The 17,142-nt window shown below is 31.5% G+C and overlaps 9 protein-coding genes across 9 annotated transcripts; 5 read left to right on the forward strand and 4 right to left on the reverse strand. All coding sequences in view use genetic code 12, as the record gives it.

The window, feature by feature from the left end:
• Positions 1-1,833: 1,833 nt before the first annotated feature.
• GCN4 (amino acid starvation-responsive transcription factor) lies at positions 1,834-2,811 on the reverse strand (the record flags this gene model as incomplete). Its single annotated transcript, XM_002547707.1, has 1 exon — positions 1,834-2,811. One exon carries the CDS (start codon positions 2,809-2,811, stop codon positions 1,834-1,836), a length of 978 nt encoding a protein of 325 aa, XP_002547753.1.
• Positions 2,812-3,223: 412 nt separating this feature from the next.
• CTRG_02061 (uncharacterized protein) lies at positions 3,224-3,658 on the reverse strand (the record flags this gene model as incomplete). Its single annotated transcript, XM_002547708.1, has 1 exon — positions 3,224-3,658. One exon carries the CDS (start codon positions 3,656-3,658, stop codon positions 3,224-3,226), a length of 435 nt encoding a protein of 144 aa, XP_002547754.1.
• A 584-nt stretch (positions 3,659-4,242) lies between these two features.
• CTRG_02062 (uncharacterized protein) lies at positions 4,243-5,712 on the reverse strand (the record flags this gene model as incomplete). Its single annotated transcript, XM_002547709.1, has 1 exon — positions 4,243-5,712. One exon carries the CDS (start codon positions 5,710-5,712, stop codon positions 4,243-4,245), a length of 1,470 nt encoding a protein of 489 aa, XP_002547755.1.
• Positions 5,713-6,501: 789 nt separating this feature from the next.
• On the forward strand, positions 6,502-7,716 carry PHO23 (Pho23p; the record flags this gene model as incomplete). Its single annotated transcript, XM_002547710.1, has 1 exon — positions 6,502-7,716. One exon carries the CDS (start codon positions 6,502-6,504, stop codon positions 7,714-7,716), a length of 1,215 nt encoding a protein of 404 aa, XP_002547756.1.
• A 3,115-nt stretch (positions 7,717-10,831) lies between these two features.
• Positions 10,832-11,653, forward strand: RAS1 (Ras family GTPase; the record flags this gene model as incomplete). Its single annotated transcript, XM_002547711.1, has 1 exon — positions 10,832-11,653. The coding sequence occupies one exon, from the start codon at positions 10,832-10,834 to the stop codon at positions 11,651-11,653; it is 822 nt and encodes a 273-aa protein (XP_002547757.1).
• A 289-nt stretch (positions 11,654-11,942) lies between these two features.
• On the reverse strand, positions 11,943-12,329 carry CTRG_02065 (dolichyl-diphosphooligosaccharide-protein glycotransferase; the record flags this gene model as incomplete). The annotated part of the gene is made up of 1 exon (XM_002547712.1): positions 11,943-12,329. The coding sequence occupies one exon, from the start codon at positions 12,327-12,329 to the stop codon at positions 11,943-11,945; it is 387 nt and encodes a 128-aa protein (XP_002547758.1).
• A 305-nt stretch (positions 12,330-12,634) lies between these two features.
• Positions 12,635-13,318, forward strand: OCA1 (putative tyrosine protein phosphatase; the record flags this gene model as incomplete). The annotated part of the gene is made up of 1 exon (XM_002547713.1): positions 12,635-13,318. One exon carries the CDS (start codon positions 12,635-12,637, stop codon positions 13,316-13,318), a length of 684 nt encoding a protein of 227 aa, XP_002547759.1.
• A 1,130-nt stretch (positions 13,319-14,448) lies between these two features.
• CTRG_02067 (uncharacterized protein) lies at positions 14,449-15,237 on the forward strand (the record flags this gene model as incomplete). Its single annotated transcript, XM_002547714.1, has 1 exon — positions 14,449-15,237. One exon carries the CDS (start codon positions 14,449-14,451, stop codon positions 15,235-15,237), a length of 789 nt encoding a protein of 262 aa, XP_002547760.1.
• An 824-nt stretch (positions 15,238-16,061) lies between these two features.
• On the forward strand, positions 16,062-16,550 carry CTRG_02068 (uncharacterized protein; the record flags this gene model as incomplete). The annotated part of the gene is made up of 1 exon (XM_002547715.1): positions 16,062-16,550. One exon carries the CDS (start codon positions 16,062-16,064, stop codon positions 16,548-16,550), a length of 489 nt encoding a protein of 162 aa, XP_002547761.1.
• Positions 16,551-17,142: the final 592 nt, after the last annotated feature.

Raw genomic sequence — 17,142 nt, forward strand, 5'->3', positions numbered from 1 at the left:
TTTTTCTATTATATAAGCTCATTACTTTAGACTAAGAAGTTAACGCGAAGAGATTCAAGTTACAAGGAAAATTTTTCTTAAGGCAAAACGTAAATGTGAAAGAGAGTTGAAAAAGAAATTTATCTAACAAAGCCATAAATGCTGCAGTACGGTTTAATTGATAAATGATACAAAATGCAAAGTAAATAGAATATTCAATTTAACTCAAGTAATCGAAAGATACGCATAACAGATTGGAGCCATTCCTTCGGGCCTTCCATTGGATCTGCCTTAAGCCGAATGGTGATATTCATTCAAAATCAATGCAATTAATATACGCTTGTTTATTCGGTTCAGCCCTGTCGAATTATGATATCTGCAAACCTTTCATTGAATAGAATCTTAATCGGAACTACCTTTTAAATAATAAAAAAAGAAACTTCCTGGTCATGATTATCGATGGAAATTTATATTCCCGTTTGACATTTGATAATTCTACTGATTCACTATTGAATTACGACTGCACAACTAGCCTTGTTCATTATTGAATGTTAATGCACTTTTCAAAATCTGGTGAATAAGTACATGACTCCATTTTCATCTCTTCTCTTATCAGGTGATTAATGCTACCATCCCACGGCGTATGGCATTGGAAGTGAGTTGGTACCAATGCAAAAAAAAAAAAAAAAAAAAAAAATAAAAAAGAAATGAGAAAATTCTCAATGTTCCCTGCACATAATAAAATACATTTTATTGAAAGTGCGTAAGCTTATCTTCTTCTGAACAAGAGGCAATTTCATGTTAGCATACGGCTTCAAATTTGATTGGTAAAGATAGAGAGGGTTTTCTACATTGTAAACTGTGTTAGAGGGGTAAGAACTTCTCATAGATAAGAGAATATCACCAATATAGAATTATATTCCATGTCATAATTGTAGCTTTTCTAATTTTTTTAACTATTTTTTTTCATGGCAAAGATGTCAACATGTTGTACCGATTCATCTTTAAATTTCTTGATGATTCTCACAAAGGAAAACACTGATTGTGTAATGAAAATCTTTCAAACGGCGATTTGGGTCTCATCTCACAAAACACTAACTGCAAGTAAAAATTCAATAGAATTTGTACAAGAGTCAGAATGTATAACGAAACAGAAGGATCTTGATTGGTCTAATATTACATTAATAATTTACATAATAGAATACACTTCAATTACAATTCAAACTCTTGACCCTGATATTATTTGCCTTGTTCCATCTCTTTTGCATCCTAATTGGTTTTGTATTTTCCACCTTTGTTCCATTCCGACGGACTACCCGTGTTGATGTAGAACATCAACTCCAACGGAACAATAATCAAACCTGTCTCGTGAGACTTAATTTTCTTGGTATAGACAAATTCGGTTAATTCCTTTGGCTATATCTCTGCCCCTCGTTCTTTCTCCTTAACATATATAATAGAAGACTAATCATTGATACAGCCCCCCCCCCTTCTCCGTTGGAATATGCAACTCTGGATGGAAATTGAAATGTGGGGTGTGTGTGTGTGAAAGATATGTCGCAACTAATTAGATGAACTAAAAAAAAAAAAACTTTTGTTTAAACATGTGCATAACCCGTGATTAGGGTTACAAGCCTAGCCATGTTGCACTACTACAACAAAATTTTAACCCCACATAATATTTTTTTCTTCTAGAGAATCGGAAAACAAAAAAAAACCCTTACAAAATGTTAAACTATGATCAAAAAATAATTTATATTTTTTTAAAATTTTATATTTTACTTATCAAACACTAATATTATTCTTCATTTTTTTTAATAAATTTTTTTTTCATTTAAAATACTAGTTTCATGGTTAAAAATTAATACCGTTTAAAGTTAATAATTCTTTTAATCTATCAACTTCATCTTGTAAAGCTTGTTTTTCACCAACCAAGACTTCAACTTTATCTTCCAATTGATTCATTCTTTCCATCTTACGAGCTCTTGATCTTCTAGCGGCTTCAGTGTTTTTAGCTCTTTTCAAAGCAACTGGATCACTAATGTCATCAACAACAATCGGTTGTAATGGCTGGGATCTTTGCTTCTTGGAATAAGTGACACAACCTAAATGATCAACTTTTGATTTCTTTCTAGGTTTGGCATCCAACATTGGAGTTGGTAAAGTTGAGGATGGATTTGGTGTAAACAATTGAGATTGTTGTTTAGATAAATCAGAACCACCAAAAGCAAACGATTTTTCCACTTCGCTAAATTTTCTCTTACCAGAAGTGACAGATGTAGCAATGGTACTGGCTGCACCACCACACAACTCAGGACTGGAAGCAGAACTAGAAGCATTAGTGGTTGGAGCAGAAATGGTTTCATCGTTAGATGACAACCCATTTGGAGATGCTTCAAGCAACAAGCCTTCCAATGATTCTTCTCTTGGAACAAGAGCATCATCATCTTCGGCACCATCTAAAGCAAGAATTGGATCTTCACCAGCACCAGATACAAAAGCACCAGCACCAGATTCAAGTTCACCTTCTTCAAACAAGGCAACCCAATCTTCCTTAGAGTTGACTTTGGCACCATCCAAAATAAAGTCCAATTCGTCAAACATAGGAGTATGATCGATATCATTGGTTCCATCCAAATTGGTACTGAAAATAGAATCCAATACATCAGAATGGATTTCAAAAGGAGCAGGAACTTTCTTTGACTGAGTTTCCTTTTCCAATTGAGGTAAAGCTGCAATTAATTCTAATTCAGCAGCATCGTGTTTAACAACTTGAGATTCAGTCAATGAATCTTTTTCAAAAATAACAGATTGTGGAGTAGTAGCAGACATTGTCAATGTGGTAATAGTAGTAATAACAGGTATAGTAGTAGTAGTAATAATAGTAATAATCAAAAACTTAACAAAATAATAACAAAACTAATCTAATAGTATATGGATTTGGATAGCAGTAATAAGTATAGGGGGATCTCTCTTTTTTTTCTTAGTAACTCAAGGTAGTAGTATAGCAGACGTCATAGTGGACGGTAAAATCTGGGTAAATTCTATTTCAACATATTTAAAGGGGGTAATCTTTGTAAAAAAACAACAAAACGTTTATCTTTTTTTTATTTGTAATTAATATAAATAAAAAACTCTTTTAATGAATAATAAATTAAAAAAATTTAAGCACACATAGTGATTTAAAATAATAAGTGTATCTCAGTAGGTGTAAATAATATAAGGAATAAAGTAATAGTTAAGCTTAGTAAATTAGTATTAGTATGGGTATAGTTTTGTTTTGTTGTTGTTGTTGAAATATAGATATGGAGTAAAAGAAGAAGAAAAAAAAAACCCAAAAAAATCTTTGGTTTCGAATCAAAAGGGAATACTGCGATATTTTTATATTGCTCAACGGGACCATTAGTAAGGAAAGAAAAAATTTTTCGCTTTTGGTAGCATTCTGGTTTTGTGTGCACACCATGCGTGTACTGCTGTACAAATATTCATATACGAACTTATTTAATAGTACAAAATGTAGTTGTCGATTAAATTTCATTGGACGATTGGTGAGAAAAGTCGTGTTAATTGGCCAAATCTTAATTTTTTTGGTTTTATGTGCACGCATCACCCAATTAATTCCCGCATTCTCCTCTTTTCCTTTACAAACAATAACACCTTTTTTGATTATATGACTCATAGTTAAGCCAGAAGCCTATACTCTTCTTCTTTATTGTTGGACTAGTTGATCGAATTACAGAGACATATTTTTTTCTGTACATGTCGTTATTCGGAGTTTATAATGAACGAATGAAATGTTTCAAACAGAAGTCAAATTTTAAAAGGCTGAAATTTATTTTAATTCATTTCCCACGGAAGGGTAGGCGAGGGTAGGGTGAGGGCACTTAGATTATTAAAGAAAAAAAAATTAATTTGGTTGTTTTGTAACTCCGCCGATACAGGTGTTCTCCTTGAAACTATTCGTATCATCACGTGTACTGGCCTAATGTTTCAAAATTTATTGGTGTAAACTTGAGTACAGGCGCACCGCGTACGCGCGCAAGCGGAAATTTGTTCCCATATTAGGAAGTCAAACCTGTACAATGCCGTATAATTTGAATACCAATATCAAATATCAATCGCAAAATATAAAAACCAAGTTGCAAAACCAAGAAATAGATCTTTACTTTTTGTATAAAATCAAAGAAAAGCCGTGTATTTAAATTAACTCCTGGGTTTCTAATCGTTGTCTTATTTGCTACATACTTACACTTATCTGTATATCTATTTCATTTTAAACCATTTTGGTACTTTGGACTCCTTTGATTTATCAGCATCTGTGGCTGGTTTGCTGGAATTGTTTTGTGATGCAGTATGATGATGATGATGGTGACGACGATATTGATCATCATCAGGCAATTCACCCCGATGGGTTTCTAAAACTCGTTCAGGTAATTCATCACTTTGTTTAATGGTCAATTGACTATTCTTCACGTATGGACCATGCACATTCAAATCTTTCTTTTGCAATTCCCAAATGAGCATAATTCGTTCCTGTTGGAAATCAGGCAATTTGTGTAAATATTCATTGTTGGTCGTGAAATTCATATCAATTGTAGTGAATGGAGGAACACCATTTTTCAAATTGTACTCGTTTATAAATTCTGGTAGTAACAATTCATCAATCTTTTTAATCAATTGACCAAATTTGACTTCACTAACGTTTTCAATAAAGTTAATCTGTAATATAGTACCGTCTGGAAACTTAATTCTTATTTGATACTTTTTAGGTAATGACAGTGGTACCTTATTTTTAGAAGGTTTTCTTTTTCCTGAATTTCTGATCATATTTTGATAAGCTTTGACTTGATTCAAAGTAACCTCATAATCTTCATCTGGATTATCGTATGATTTTTGCGGAGTTTTTGACGGAACATACAATTGTGGAGTATCTTCAAGTTCTTCTTCCTTAAAAGTATAATGGTTTGAATCTGCAGTAGTTTCCAATGGCGGTGGATTCTTAGTTAGTGGTTTGGTCTCTACGTGTTGTGCTTCTTCTGGTTCTTCATCTGGTTCTTTCATCTCAATATCCTTTTCTGATTTTGCATCATTTTCGTATACTGGTGGTATTTCCTTCTTTTTATCCAATTCAACCAATCTCTCACGTTCTTCTTTTTGCTTTCTTAATCTTTCCTGTTCAATATGCAATCTAATAGCCTCTTGTTGCTTTCTTTCAGTTGTCTCTTTATTTTCTTCGTCGTTGCTCTTTCTATAATTCAATCGAATCACAACATTCTTAGAATCTCCAACAATAGATTCCAATGTGACTTGGTCGTATTTTTCAGACTCAATATTCAATTCAAGTATTCTTAAAATTGATGGTCTAGTAAGATCACCTCCAAATTCTCTAACTACTTCATTTAATTTTAATCCATTAGAAATTTTCTTAACTGCACTTCCACCTTGATCATTCATAAATTTAACATTTATATCTTGATTTGTAATTCCCGATGATGATTTCTTTGATGTTTTTAAAACCAATTTGGAATTATTCAACAAGTTGGTTAATCGCAAAGGTAATGATCCATCCAATAATTTATCATTATGATATAATTTCCCTGTATACGATGCCGGATCAATCAGAAATACGGTTAATGCTTGTGAAATCAATTGATTTATTGTTGATGCCTTTGCAATTGTAACCTTTTTTGGTAGTTGTCGTTCATAAATTATATTGAAATTGATTGACGACATGGTTGCTTAAGGTTTGGCAAATAAAGTGTGTGGCAATGAAATAAAAAATCAAAAAAAAAAAAGATTTGAGAGAGAATATTAAAACTATTGTTGGCTTGCAAAATATTTACAACCCCGGATAATAATACAACTAATACAAAATACAAAAACTGATTCAATATACGGCATTATTTTTATGTATGGTATTGTTTGATGACTCGTAAATCAATTGTATTTAATATCCTACAGTATATCTCTGATTCTTTTAGAACAGGTCAAAGCACAGTCGTGTAAGTTGGTCAAGTATGATAAATTGCAACTTTATTCCAGATTTCCATCATCAACAACAACAACAATAGATCAACAAATAATTCACTAAAGTGCCAATAGTGACGAATAACACCAAAGGGAGATACTTAATCCATTTCAAGTTGCACGCAGTGTGCCAGCCACTATATTTGCAGCATGGAATAAACATACTAGAACAACTTCAAATGTTCATAATATATATATATATGTTCTCCCTCGTTTGAACTGTACAATATTATTGAAATGTCCCACTGTGTCTCTAAGTATATATTAATACTAAAATCTCATCAACATATCACTACCCTGTTGTCTATTCTAAAATGTGTTGATATCGGTCTTCTTCATGGTAGTGTCTTTGCTCGGTTTTTTTTTTTTTTTTTTATATTCTTCTCCAACGATACGCAAACCGAAACTAAACAAAAAAAAATTGTTCATCGATTAGAATAAGGTCTTTCTATTCTGTTTATACTTAACTTAAACTCGAAAACACCTTCTTCAACTATGAGTGAGTTACCACCACGTGAAAAGTCACAAAGGATTGTTAATAAATCCAAACAACAAGAATCGCAAGATACGTTAGCCATTCAACGAGAAGTTTTCCATTTATATAAAAATCCACCAAAAGTTATATCAAATGTAAATGAATTATTACCAGGGTTGAATGATATAAGTGATGCTTTTGAAGCATTGCCATTAGATTTAATCAAATATTTTACATTGTTGAAAGAAATCGATGCTAAATGTATAAACACTATCCCACAAATAAATCAATTGATTTCGAATTATATTGATAACTTACATAAAGAATCTCCTCCACCTCCAGATTCAGAGTTACCCAATGGGAAAAGTTCAGAAGAATTAAAGAAACAAATAGAAGAGAACAAGAATAAATTTGAATCAAGAAGATTAACTACTATTAAAAATAAAATTAATGAAATTATCCCATGTTTAGAAGAAAAAATGCATGTTACTAGTGTTGCATCTGATTTGTTGAATAAACATATGAGTAGAATAAATCAAGATTACAAGTTGATTTTATTGAATAATGAAATTCCTGAAAGTATTCGAATTGGTCCATTGAATCATCCAGCAATGATTAATGATGCTGCAAATGGAAATACTAATAGTACCACCAATAATAGTAATTCGTCACAAAGTCAAAGAAGTGAAAGCAGAAGAGAAGCGTTGGCTGCAAAGAAAGCAAGTAAAGAAGATGACCTGGCATCAACCACTACCGGTGGTAAGAAGAAAAAGAAGGAAACAAGTCCAAATAATGAAAAGAGTGGTAGTGCGGGTGCCACTAGTAAAAAGAGAAATAGAGATGAGAGTAAGAATGGAAATAATGGAGGACATGCCAATGGTAATTCGAATAGTAATAAGAAGAAAAAGAAACAAGAATATGATGACGAAGAAGACTCTAATGATGTTTCACTGTCTAATATAACTCAGAATAAGAAATCCAATGATAATAGTGGTGCTTCGAGTAACAAGATCAAAACTGCCAATACAGCTAGCAGTGGTGGTGCTGGTGGTAGTAATGAACCAACATATTGTTATTGTAATCAAGTTTCATTTGGTGAGATGGTTGGTTGTGATGGAGACGATTGTAAAAGAGAATGGTTTCATTTACCGTGTATTGGATATAAAAACCCACCAAAGGGTAAATGGTATTGTGATGATTGTTTAGCCAAGATGAAAAAGATCAAGAAAGTATAAGTAGATGTTTTTTTTCTTCTTTCTTCTTTCTTCTGTAGTATTGATTAATAATAAAATGTGAGTGCAAGATTAACAACAACAGTATTTGCCCAAATGTGAACTATTCACGGATAAAAATAAAGTCCAGACTTTCTGCAAATACGAACATCGAACATTATCCATTGAGCTGAATCAAGTAAGGGAGAGCTGTAGTACAAAAAAAGTAATACACATGAAAACAGTCGCAGATTTTGTTTGATTGTTTCCTAAAAATTGATTAACGACTTGAGAGGAGAGAAAGTGCATTTCATGTGTTATGATGATAATCCTGTATGAATCTAGAAGTGCGGATAGTTTAGGAAGACGGGCGCAGAAAGGGATTTATGAGAAGGAGGGGGAGGGGGAGGGGCAAAAAATGAGAAACGGGGAGTTTGGGGGGAGGACATTTTGAATTGTTAATCGATGGTATCCTAATCATCATCATATTATTACCACAAATGGTATACCTCTCGTATGTTATGAGCCAATAACAAACAATACTATTGCTATGAAAAAATGATTATCACTGATTAGTTGAAAATTGATGCCATTGAAAGAACTTGAACTGTAGTAAGATTATTAATTCGTAGTTGATCTTTTTTTCTTTTCTAACTATTTATTTTTTGGTGCTTTATGGGCATCTGGTGGTGGAAATGTTGATTGGATGGCGGTAGATCTCGTAGTAAGCTTGATTTGAAATGGTGTTAAACTGTGAATCGGCTAAATTTCAGACAAAACGAAAACATGAAATATAAAAAAGACAAAACAATCCTGATGAACATGGAATTTGGGATGTACAATAGGTAGAGTATGTACATTTTATTACGTCAACTGCAATGTAATGTATAGTTTAACTTTGTAATTTTTTTTTTTTTTCATTCATTTGTTCATTTATTTATTTCCATACAAATTTGTTCTGGTAATAATATTGAACAAAGGAAATGCAGGTTTACAATAATAAATTATTCTTTTCAATTATTATATTCATCGTTAAATGAAATAGGTCGATATTATTGATTATTTATTTATTTTTAGGCAAAAAAAGATTTGATGATAAAAGTTTTCCTTGTAAACGAGAGAAATATGAGAGGGATTATGGGTTTTAATTATTAGCCACTTTGCGCCAGTACAATTATTTTGGTTGTTTTTTTCATTCTGTCCTAGTGGCTGGACAAACTCCTTCTTCTCTTTCTTCCTCCTTGTCTTTGGTTTCAATTCTGTCTTGCAATTTCACAAAAACAGACTGATAAAGAATAGATGTTCAAAGTATGATGAACAAGTTTCAGACTACGGAAATGTGAGCCATGCTAAATTTCACCTATAATGCTCATGTCGGTTTTTGTAGCTACTTTATTTGAAGGAGGTTAATTTTTAACGAATTATGCAGAAAGTATTGATTTAATTGAATGTTATTCCACAAGTAGAATTATCAACATCGAAAAATAATATATCAAATTTTCAATGGTTAACAGATGTCTTGTCTTCTATCTCTTCGCCCAAGAACATCGAGACAAGTTCGTCAAGGAACAAGCGCAAGCAAGAAATTGACGGAAATGGAAATACCAAAAACCCCAAAGGAAGGGAGAGATGGAGAGATTAAAAAAAAAATACCGACAAGCAATATCAATGCATAATAATTTTCGTCATTAGAGACTTTTTATTTCTTCTTCTACTTCTTGTTCTTTTAATTCTACTTTTAGCTTTTTGTACAAAGTGTCATGTTTGTCACACTCTGTGTATAGAAATCTAGTTTCACTTAGACAAGCAAGTATCATCATTTAATCTGGCGAACATATTCAATAGAGTTTTTGTTGGTCCGCTGGCTCTTTACGAACATTTGAAAAGAGTTTGGAACCAAACAAAAAAACAATAAAAACGAAGAACCCAATGTGATTAGAATTTGATTATCTAAAAAAAAAAAAAAAAAAAAACTGTATGTGAATACATAGCGCGTGTCACAAAATAAATGTAGTATCCTTCCATTACTTTCACACTACTCCTTTTTCATCCATTAATTTTGATTATTTCATTTGGTATTCTTTTATTCTAATTTTTAAATTTTTAGATTTCGTATCTGCTTGGAACATGAAAGACATATTTAACAAAGGCGTGATAGCATAAGAAGTAAAACCCTCCATCAGCATTAATCTCAAGTACAACCACGAATAAATATCATCTCATTTATTTAGCTGCAAAACATGATATGATATTTCCTGCGGTTGTTAGTCATGGTGAATGACCATATCTTTATTTTAATTTGTATGCTCTTCGTAACTTATACTAGGGCGTATTTCGTTAACCTTTTCTTCTATATAGATTAGGCAATAAAGTGTACATAATCAACTAAACTAAATGCTAAATGCTAAATACTAAAAAAAAAAAAAAAAAAAGAAAATTGTTGTTGTTAATTCATTCACTCATTCACTCATTCATCAGCGCTTGTGTAATTTTGTGTATGTTGCTAAAATAATTTTAGAGGAAAAAAGAGAAAAAGTTGTTTTGTGTAATTTAGTGAAATTCTCTCTCACACACTCTCTGTCTCTCTGTCTCTCTCACTCCCTCTCTGTGTGGGTGTGGGTGTGGGTGTGGGTGTGTCTCCCTGTATTTTCTGTTTGTTCTGTAATACTGTACAATTAAAAAGCAGATGTCGCTATTTTAACTAATCGACGAAAAAGCAAACAACAAACAACAAACCAAAAATAAAAAAAAAAAAAAAAGAAAATAATAAAATAAAATAAAAAAAAAAAATTTTTCAATCCTTGTTTTCAACTTTCAGTTTTTTTTTTCTTTTATATTTATTTATTCATTTATATTCTTTTCAATTTTTCTATTCTTTTCAATTTATTGGAAAAAAAAGAAAAACTTCTTTTGATATAACTAAACAAAAAGAAAGTTCTGTTTCATCAAGAGAAGCCCAATTGGATATAGACACCTTCCTTCCTACACATACCTCCTCCCCCGTTGTATTGTACTTCCCTTTCTCCCTCCCTCTCCCCGCCGTGCCTACTCAATTATAACAAAGAGACCGCAACAAAACAAAATCAATTATACATCCAGAAACAAACTAACAAAATTATTTGAAATTTATCATTAAATCATGTTAAGAGAATATAAATTAGTCGTCGTTGGTGGTGGTGGTGTTGGTAAATCTGCATTAACCATTCAATTAATCCAATCCCATTTTGTTGATGAGTATGATCCAACCATTGAAGATTCTTATAGAAAACAATGTAATATCGACAACGAACAAGTTTTGTTGGATATTTTGGATACTGCTGGTCAAGAAGAATATTCTGCCATGAGAGAACAATATATGAGAACTGGTGAAGGGTTCTTGTTGGTTTATTCCATAAATTCATTGAACTCATTCCAAGAATTGAATTCATTTTATGATCAAATCTTAAGAGTCAAAGATTCAGATAATGTGCCAGTATTGGTTGTTGGTAATAAATGTGATTTAGAAATGGAAAGACAAGTCAGTTATGAAGATGGTTTGGCATTGGCCAATTCTTTCAATTGCCCATTTTTGGAAACTTCTGCCAAACAAAGAATTAATGTTGAAGAAGCCTTTTATGGATTGGTTAGACATATCAATAAAATTGATGCCGAGCAAGAGGCTTCTAAACAACAAGGTGATCAAAATCAACAACAAAACCAGCAATCACATCTTGGTGGTGTAACGAATAATGGTACTGCTTTGAATAATAACCAAAATCAACAAAACCTAGCATCACAACAACAAGCTCAACAACAATCCTCGGCTCAAAATCAACAAGATGGAATAATAGACCAAAATGAATCTGGAATTGCTGCTGGTCAAGCAACCCTGAAAAATCAAGCTCAAAGAAAACAACAACTGCAATCTCAACAAGCTAATTCTGAATCAAAATCTAAAGGTGGATGTTGTGTCATTGTTTAAAATAATTAACAAAATTACCTATTTGTAATTTATGAAAATATCTATATATACAAAAATATATAAATTGAAAAGAATAAAAAAAAAGAAGAAGTAGAACGTAATATATTAAAAGTGCTGATACTGTAATGATACCCAATATAGTAGATAAAGTATTCGTACTGGCTAGTTACCATTCTCTATGTGATCTCTAAATTTTGGCAAAAAAAAAAATACATATATTTGACAAAAGCCAAAAGGTTTCCCTATTTTTTACTATCTATATATCTGATAACAATTCTAATACCTTGACTCAATTTATGAAATGAATAACTATAAAATGTAAAATCAAACTTGCAAATATAAAATCTCCAAATGATCTTTCGGGACTAATACCATTGAATAATTTAGTATTACTTTCATTAGTTTGTAATCTTAAACTAACCAATAAAACAAATTGACCAACACAACTAATAAATCCACCCAAGAAAGCATTGAATGGGAAATTACCAATTAATATAACATAAATAAATTGTAAAACTCCTAAACAAACCAAAAATGTTAAAAAGAAATCAATCAATTTCAATCTTGGAGTTAATGATTTGAAATAATCAGAAACTGTTGTGTCTATGGTTGATTTTAATTCATTGATAGTAGATCCAATACTTGATCCTTGTTTCTTAACTGTTGGTTTAGCCATTATTGTTATTGATAGGTCTTTGTTGTCCAATGTACCGCCTTTTTTTTTTTCTAACTTACACGTTTGAATGAAAAAAAAAATGAAAATGAAAATGAAGGAAAGAGAAAATGAAGTTCTGGCAACCGAAACTGGCGACCGCAAAAGACGACAGCGACAGTCAACACTTACTAAACAGACAAATAAAAAAAAAAAAGAAGAAAAATTTTCCTACCAATCTGAATCGGATATTCACACAGTAATAATTTATACCCACAACTCACATAGCATTAACACTAAGATTGCATAAAGATAATCTCTAACTAAGAATGACAACACTTACCAATACTCCTCAACCACAACAACCACAACAACCACAACTGCAGATACAGACACAACCAGATACTATTTATAACAATAATGAATCTCCACAACTCCGTAAGATCACTCAACCACCAAATTTAAGAATTATCCCACCGTTGAATTTCTGTCCCGTTGAAAAACAGCTATATAGATCGGGTCAACCATCGATGATTAATGAATCATTTTTAAATCAACTTAATTTAAAAACAATTATTTGGCTAGCTAATGAAGAACCAAGTGATGAATTCCAAGAATATTGCTCTGATAGTAATATTAATATTGAGTATATTGGTATGATTAATGATTTCCAATCACAATTTGAATCGAATTATAATAATGTTAATAGAAGTACTATGGCTAACCCATGGGATGCATTAAATGATACTACTATTAAGAAATCATTAGAAGTTATTGTTGATAAATCAAATTATCCAATTCTTATATGTTGTGGTATGGGAAGACATAGAACTGGTACTGTCATTGGATGTTTACGAAGATTACAGAATTGGAATTTGAACAGTGTAAGTGAAGAATATAGAAGATTTACAGGAGCAAGAGGTGGTAGAATATTAGTGGAATTGTTGATTGAAAATTTTGATATTAATTCTGTTGATATAAACTGGGAAAACACTCCGGAATGGTTAAAGTGAAATGAAATTATCGAAAGATTTATCCACGGTAATTGATTAACTGTGTATATTTTTCTTACTAACCAATTAGAAGAAGTAATAAGAGAGGTGTTCCCCCTTTTATCCTGGCGGCCCATAAACACCAAAATGTATTGATGAATTTAATCTAACCGAAACGATGATTCACGGTACAAATAGAGAGAAAGACAAGTTGTTTATATACCACGTTAGGTTTACTAGAAAAATAGGGGTATATTGATAATTAAACCCGTCTATAAAATCATATAGTTTGATAGTTAATCCGTGGTCTGTACACGAACAAAGGGCGTGTCTTGAAATCAAAATTGTTGTATATTGTTGTTCTTAGTTTGCTATCATTGTCAGTTTTTTTGGGGATGGTTTTCCCCCTTTATCAAATTCCACGATAAGCAAAAAAGAGATATATTCTCCACAGTTGAAAATACAAATTGTTACTGATACTGAGAGAGTTAATACATACATGTATCACGTGTGCGTTTTCAAAGAGCAATCTCAATTACATATTATAATCTTTCTATACTTGTAAAACCAACCTCTTACTTTACTTAATCTTGCGTTGTAATTGATCTGGTTATGTCATTCTTCTACAAACACCGTCCCGAACACCGCACCTACAAAAAAAAGAGCAAACAATTTATTTTTCTTCATCTTCTTCTCTCTCTGTCTCTCTTTCTCACTTACTGTTTGATTTGCCATTGAATTTTGCTGTGTGTGCACTTTCTCATACCCACTCACACACACTCTCTCTCTCCATCTTTTCTTTTCCTTTCTATCACATCATAGAAAATATTTTATGATTTTTTTTTTAATTTATTTATTTATTTATACTTTTTTCTATTCATCCCATTTTCTTTCTTATAAACCCGACTTTGGATTGTATTTATAAAAGAAAACTCATCAGTTGCCTATAGTCATTACACATTAAGTATTCATTAATTGTCTATCTTCATTTATTTTGATCATCCTTCTCCCCCTCCCCCTCCCCTTCCCCCCTTGTTTTATTTTGTATTGATTAACCTACATTCATTATCAATTTCAAAGTCCACGCCTCCCATCTCCTTTATTGATAACTCATTCATCAACCATAAACTACTACAGATATTCAACACATTATGGCAGGAACTTGTATTACAACGATTAAATTATTAGGAGTTGGATCTTTGGGATTATTAACTTCATCAATAATTTATCAATCATTATCTGGATTGCCTGATTTAATACACCAATTCAATGCTCAATTCAATAGCAGTTCAATCGATTTTTTCAATAAGAAACTTGATGCTCTCAAGAAGAATATATTTAACAACCGTTTAATCAATGGTGTTTTAGCTGCTTTAACTTCAGGGTTGTTTACTATGGCTTTTAAATATTCTCCTGTGCATGAAAAACATCCGTACTTGGTTTATGCTTCCATCGGTGCTCCTTTGAGTTTGATTGGTTTATACTATAAGAATTGGAAATATGAACAAAAAATCTTGGCTAAGAAAGCTGTTGATTTGTCATCCACTAGTAATAAAGCTCAAGATAAATTATCAAAATCTAAATCTGATGCCGCTGATGGTGAAGAAGAAGAAGCTGAAGTTATCAGTAAAGTTGAATCTGCTGATTCTCTTTTGGGAAAATCATATGTTCATCTCTCTGATGAATCCGGTCTTTCCACCCCAAATGCTTCTCAGCCATCAACTCCAAAAGTTCAACCAAAGGAAGAAGAACAAGAGCATGTTGAAAAATCCCCTGAAGAAATCGAAGTTGATAAAGAAGTTGAAAACATTTTAATCAAGAAAGAAATTGTTCAAGATTTAAAGAAAATCGAATCTGGTTATGTTTTGAGTAGTTATATTTCTGGTGTTAGTTTGTTGATTGCCTCAGTTGGTTTACTTGGTGATTGTTACTTATTGTAATGATCTAATCTCTAATCAACTATTTATTTAAAGCAAAGGAAAAAAAAAAGGCACAGAAAGACAAAGCTAATCAGGTTGCTCTTTTAGTTTACAATGGATATTCTTAGTTGGAATTTTATTATTATTACAATAATTGGATTTTACAACAATGAAGATTACGTCAAAGAGAGACGGTTCTTTTAATCTTCTTGTTATTTACTTCTATTCCATGCTTTCTTTTATTTATCCTCATCATAATTCTTTTTTATTATTATTATTATTTTATATAATTATTATAAGTTATCCTTCTCTTGATTCTTTTTTTTTTTTTTGGCACCTAAGTAGTGGATATTCTATTGTTTAAAGAATATATAAGTTTTGATTGTAAATTGGTCTTAATTTATAAAGTGATGTTCAAATGTTTTTAGAGATTAGTATTGTTTAGGGTTGATAGTAGGGTTTGCTGGTTGATCTCCATTGGCTCCAACTGCCATCTTTGTTTGATCACAAATTAGTCCTTAAAATATCGGATTTGTTAGTGTATTTCTGGTTGGCAAATTCATAGTGCAATACTTCTTAAGAGATTACTAGTAATATTCACTAATTATCCTATCTTCTGATAAAACAATTGAGTGTCATATTAGTTCAATTGGTCAACCATTCATTTTGCAACCCATACCCATATTGACCAAACCAAAAATTCAATATCAAGTACACGACTTTGTTTTTTTTTTTTTAGCCTTGAGTCAATAAATTCAAAATGGAAAACCAAAAAAAATTGTCCATCTCTTAGAGTTTGATTTAGTTAGTAACGCAAGTACCACCACCATCGACATCTCATTACAATGGTTAAATTTTTACTTAAGGTACAAGCTGAATTATCTAATGTTACTGATTTAGAACCTAAAAATACTCCGGATTCACCATTTGAATATACATTTGAAATTGAATGTACTAAATGTCGAACAGTTCATGATAAATTAATTCAAATTAATAGTTTTGAAAAACATGAAATATCTGGATCTAGAGGAGAAGCTAGTTTTATATTTAGATGTAAAGAATGTAAAAATGAACATTCTATAAATATAATTCCAACAAATGAAAAATTAACTGTTGAAGATGAAAATAAATTTATTAATTTTTTGGAAATTGATAGTAGAGGTTTAGATTTTTTGAAATTTGTACCTAATGGAGAATTTCAATGTATTGGTTTAGATTCTGGTACTGTTTTCAATGAAGTAGATTTAAGTGAAGGTGAATGGTATGATGTTGATGAAAAAACTAATGATGAAGTTAGTATAATTGATGTTAAATGGGAAATCTCACGTTCTTAAAATAATCAAGTATATATGAATATAAATATGAATATGAAATGAAATGATATCATCATTATTATATTAACTACACCTCAATGTTGCAAATTGATTATCAATTGAGTGATTTACTGTTGTTACCTATTTATTAACCGTGTATCCGGTTTGATAAACTATTGCTCGGATATGTGTAGTTTGTCATTTATTTCTCGCTTCGTTTATTCTATGATTTTCTCGCGTGGACATTAAAGTTTTCTACTGGGGGCAGGGAGGGGCAAGGAAACCGAAAATTTGTTTGTAACCTTAATCACTCAGAAATAAAAATAAACCGGTGGTTTATCAACAAGTCGGAAGTAAGTTATAAGTTTACTAAATTGTAGGAAGTAATGGTTGCTTTTATAATTATTTGGGTTACTAAAACTGTAATAATGTGAGACATGAAACTAATGAGATTACAAAAGAGACAATAGAAGAGGAGAAGAAGAAGAAGAAGAATATGTAAGTTTGATTTCCATTCTTTCAGTACGGAAGTTCTGGCAAAACTAAAATAAATAAAAAAAATTCACAATACCGGAATTAAAGGGGAGTATTGCTGCAGTTCCTGATACAGGTT

The sequence above is a fragment of the Candida tropicalis genome, assembly GCF_000006335.3.
Source record: "Candida tropicalis MYA-3404 genomic scaffold supercont3.2, whole genome shotgun sequence".
In the NCBI taxonomy this organism is placed as follows: domain Eukaryota; kingdom Fungi; phylum Ascomycota; class Pichiomycetes; order Serinales; family Debaryomycetaceae; genus Candida; species Candida tropicalis.